We start from the raw sequence: 4,224 nt of genomic DNA, 5'->3' as shown, positions 1-4,224 counted from the left end.
AAGAGTAATGACATGCGAGACGATGTTTCAGTTAGTCATCTGTAGACGTGGTCATTCGGTTCTTTTTTGTGCGAATTTGTGTGAATTGTTCGTTCGGTTAGGTTTTCCGAACAGAACAAAAGCGAATTCAAACAGATCATCATACAGACCCATGTGCAGTTCTCTTGTTCGCTTTATGTGAATTTTGTTCTAAATTTGTTCGAATGTGCGAATTTTGCTTGTTTTGAAAATAAAAAAGAACAAAACAAAGAACAAGGCCCTTTCTTTTGTGCAAATTGTTTGTTCATTTCAAACGAAAAGAACAGGACAGAACAACCACGTCTAGTTATCTGTCATAGAGTCTGTAGCATTGTTCGACTGATGGGACGGTTGAAAACCTAGAGTAAATCATCGGAACTCAATCATGGAACAGAGCGGAATATACAAAGGCCATAGTTATATTTTCCGAGGTTAGGATGGATGACTGATGACGGCAAGGGACGAAAGAGGAGTCAGGTTCTGCAAAAAGTCAATTCAGATTCAGATTCGTGTTATGCAGTCAATTCAGATTAAAATGCAGAAGTACGAAGTCAGAAACGATTCATCAATGCTAAGAAGTCAAAGAAAATAAAGGCCCGAGTTCACAAGCGGGCGCGCTGACGGGTCAGCCTGACCGGTCCCTACCCAGAAGTGTCCCAAGTAGTTTACAAATCCCACAACCTGTGGCTCCCCCACCCCCCAAAAGCCTGCACCCACTTTGAAGGATCTCAAATCAAGAGTAAAGGCCGCCCCTTTCTCCTTGGGATCGCCTCTTGGCCACCCAAAACCGCAGAAAATCCGACCCTTTGGAAGATCGAAGAGCCCCCTTCTTCCTTCCTTCACTTTCCTTCATCCCCGTTAAGAACCCATCTCCCCAACACCATGAACTCACCACCATGGCTTCCTCCACAGCCTCGCTCAAGCTCCCAACGGCGTTCTGGCGCCGGCGGACCGCCGTCCGCGCCGCTGCTACTCCGGCCGAGGCACCGGCCCAAGTTTCTCGGCTTGAACAGCGAGTGGAGAAGAGGGAAGAAGGCTACTGGGTCGTCAAAGAGAAGTTTCGCGAGGGAATTAATCCTCAGGAGAAGGTGAAGCTTGAGAAGGAACCCATGTCTCTGTTCATGGAGGGCGGGCTTCGCCAGCTCGCCTCCATGTCCATGGAAGAGCTTGATTCGTCGAAGCTCTCCAAGGATGACATCGATGTCCGCCTCAAGTGGCTCGGCCTCTTCCACCGCCGCAAGCACCAGTGTAAGCAACCATCATCGAATTTATTTTCCAAATCCGCGTAATTTTTTATGGGTTTTCTCCGTTCAAGATGACAAAGTCCGCGTAATTTTGATGGGTTTTCTCCGTTCAAGATGACAAAGTCCGCGTAATTTTGAGGGGTTTTCTCCGTTCAAGATGACAAAGTATCCATTAGATCATAGTCGTAAATGTCGATATCCCATTATTATCATCTCGATTATCTTCGAGACCATCGATCATCGTTGTTGTAATCTCTGCTAGCAGATGATAGTTTCATTTTGCGTCCACATTGTCATCTTAATCGGCTCTGGGTAATCATTTGTGCGCTCATCATGTGGATGAATCATCGGGACACCATCATTATAACCATTTTTGATGATATGATTGTTTTTCCTAAATCGTTCCCTATGTCCGATTAGAGAAACATCAGCCATCATCCATCATCATCTTCATTGATGAGACGAAACCCCCAACTCATCATTATCAGTATCATCGATCATCACCGCAACCAGTCATCAGAGTCCCATGGACCCAGTGAAGATAGAATGAAGCAAAAACTCATATCATCGTCATGGTCTCCTGGATCCCCATTATGTGATCATGATTATGCAGACGTGTTTTATCTGATTTCCCAGGGCAGAGTTCGTTAGTGACGTGGAAAACCCAATCTTTCATCCATTAGTATCATCTGTATCTTCTGTGGTCATCATGATCAATCATTACTATCCCATAGGCTAGATTTGGGTTGGTGAAGACTCATTCATCCTGCCATGATAATGTAATCGTGATTATATTAATATCGGTTGGTTTGTTGGCGCAGATGGGAGGTTCATGATGAGGCTGAAGTTGCCAAATGGGGTGACGACGAGTGAACAAGTGAGGTACCTGGCCAAAGTGATAGACGGGTACGAGGAAGAGGGGTGCGCCGATGTAACTACGAGGCAGAATTGGCAAATAAGAGGTGTTCGGCTTGAGGATGCGCCTTCGATAATGGAGGGGCTCGCTAGTGTGGGCCTGAACAGCCTCCAGAGTGGCATGGACAATGTCCGCAATGCCGTAGGCAACCCACTCGCTGGCTTCGATCCTGAGGAGATCGTCGACACTCGACCCTTCAATCATCTGCTCTCCCGCTTCATCACTGGCAATGGCAAGGGCAACCCTGACGTCACCAACCTGTGAGTTCCAAGTGCGCTCTTTCTTTCTACTGACGTATCTTAGATATCGTCATTATCATCATCTTCATCTTCATGATTTTCGTCATGACGGCATATTTCTGCCTGCAATATCACCATCATTTCATGCTGAGATATGTATGTCCTCATCATCATAATCTTCGTCTTCTTGGCAGATATCAGCTCGTTCATGTTATCGTAATCATCATTATCATCTTCTTGATGTCTTCAGGCATCATAAAAACCTTCCATTCTCAAGCAGAAATCTCCTGCACAAATGACATTGTCGTCACCAGCATTATCACTATCATAATTGTATTCATACTCATTGTCTATGATTGTTCCTTCCACAGGCCAAGGAAGTGGAATGTGTGCGTGGTAGGCTCACACGATCTTTATGAGCACCCACACATCAATGACCTTGCCTATATCCCAGCCATGCGTGATGGCGAGCTTGGCTTCAACCTGCTGGTCGGTGGCTTCATCAGCCCCAAGCGTTGGGCTGAGGCTCTGCCACTCGATGCCTGGGTTCCCCCCCACGCCGTCGTTCCTGCCTGCGCCGCCGTCCTCGCGGCCTACCGGGACCTTGGCTCCCGAGGAAACCGCCAGAAGACCCGCATGATGTGGCTAATCGATGAGCTCGGCATCGAACAATTCCGTGCCGAGATTGAGCGCAGGATGCCAGATGGCTACCTCCCTCATGCTGTGCCGCAGGTGGCGGAGCTTCCTCGCCGCGACTGGCGCCGCCGTGATTACCTCGGCGTCCACCCTCAGAAGCAGCCTGGGCTCTGCTTCGTCGGAATCCACGTTCCAGTTGGCCGCCTCAGTGCAGCAGAGATGCTCGAGCTCGCACGGCTTGCCGACGAGTACGGGACTGGTGAGCTGCGACTGACGGTTGAGCAGAACGTCATCCTCCCTAATGTCAAGGAGGAGAGAGTGGCGGCGCTGCTGGGCGAGCCACTGATCAATGGCCGGCTCTCTTCGGAGCCGGGTCCGCTTACACGGGGGCAAGTGGCTTGCACTGGCAGCCAGTTCTGTGGGCAGGCTATCATTGAAACCAAGGCCCGAGCGGAGCGGGTGTCGGCGGCTGTCGAGAGGAGGGTGGCGATGCCCGAGGGGCAGAGCGTCAGGATCCACTGGACGGGCTGCCCCAACAGCTGTGCCCAGGTGCAGATTGCCGATATTGGGCTGATGGGGTGTATGGCCAGAGATGAACAAGGCAAGATATGTGAAGGGGTGGACATCTTTGTGGGTGGCCAAATTGGAGCGGACTCTCACATGGGAAACTTGTATAGGAAGGCTGTGCCTTGCAAGTCTATTGTCCCTGTCCTTATTGATCTCCTTGTGGAGCGCTTTGGCGCAGAGCGCAGGGACATGGATGACGATGATGATGAAGACGAGAGAGCAGGTGCCTGAGGGGTTCAAGGCTACAGATCTCTTCTTCACCTTTAGATCTACCTACTTGTTTATGTATCTATCATGTTTGGGCAATATGTCAAAGTTGATATTTATGGGTCTTTATGTACTTTGGATATTTTGCATGCAGACTCTAATCTCTTCCATGATGACCCACATCATCACCATCTTCTTGTTTCTCCAAGCTTCTGCAGCCATAATTGAATCCCATTAAATATTGATGGCCCATAATGTAATCATGGTATTAGGTATCCAATCCTAACCTTAATCACCATTATCTTCATCAATATCATCTTATTTTTCCAACATATTCCAGCCATAACTACGTCCATAAAAAGAGTGATTTATAAGCTTTAAGAATTTTGCTATTATC

At 48.3% G+C, this 4,224-nt stretch overlaps 1 protein-coding gene across 1 annotated transcript; it reads left to right on the top strand.

The window, feature by feature from the left end:
* Window positions 1-801: 801 nt before the first annotated feature.
* NIR1 (nitrite reductase 1) lies at window positions 802-3,980 on the top strand. The gene is made up of 3 exons (XM_078588091.1): window positions 802-1,266; window positions 2,084-2,438; window positions 2,789-3,980. Exons 1-3 carry the CDS (start codon window positions 915-917, stop codon window positions 3,849-3,851), a joined length of 1,770 nt encoding a protein of 589 aa, XP_078444217.1. The 5' UTR covers window positions 802-914; the 3' UTR covers window positions 3,852-3,980.
* Window positions 3,981-4,224: the final 244 nt, after the last annotated feature.

This window comes from Wolffia australiana, chromosome 16 (genome assembly GCF_029677425.1).
Source record: "Wolffia australiana isolate 7733 chromosome 16, ASM2967742v1".
In the NCBI taxonomy this organism is placed as follows: Eukaryota; Viridiplantae; Streptophyta; class Magnoliopsida; order Alismatales; family Araceae; genus Wolffia; species Wolffia australiana.
The sequence above is the reverse complement of the archived record's forward strand: the minus strand, read 5'-3'. Positions and strand labels throughout refer to the sequence as shown.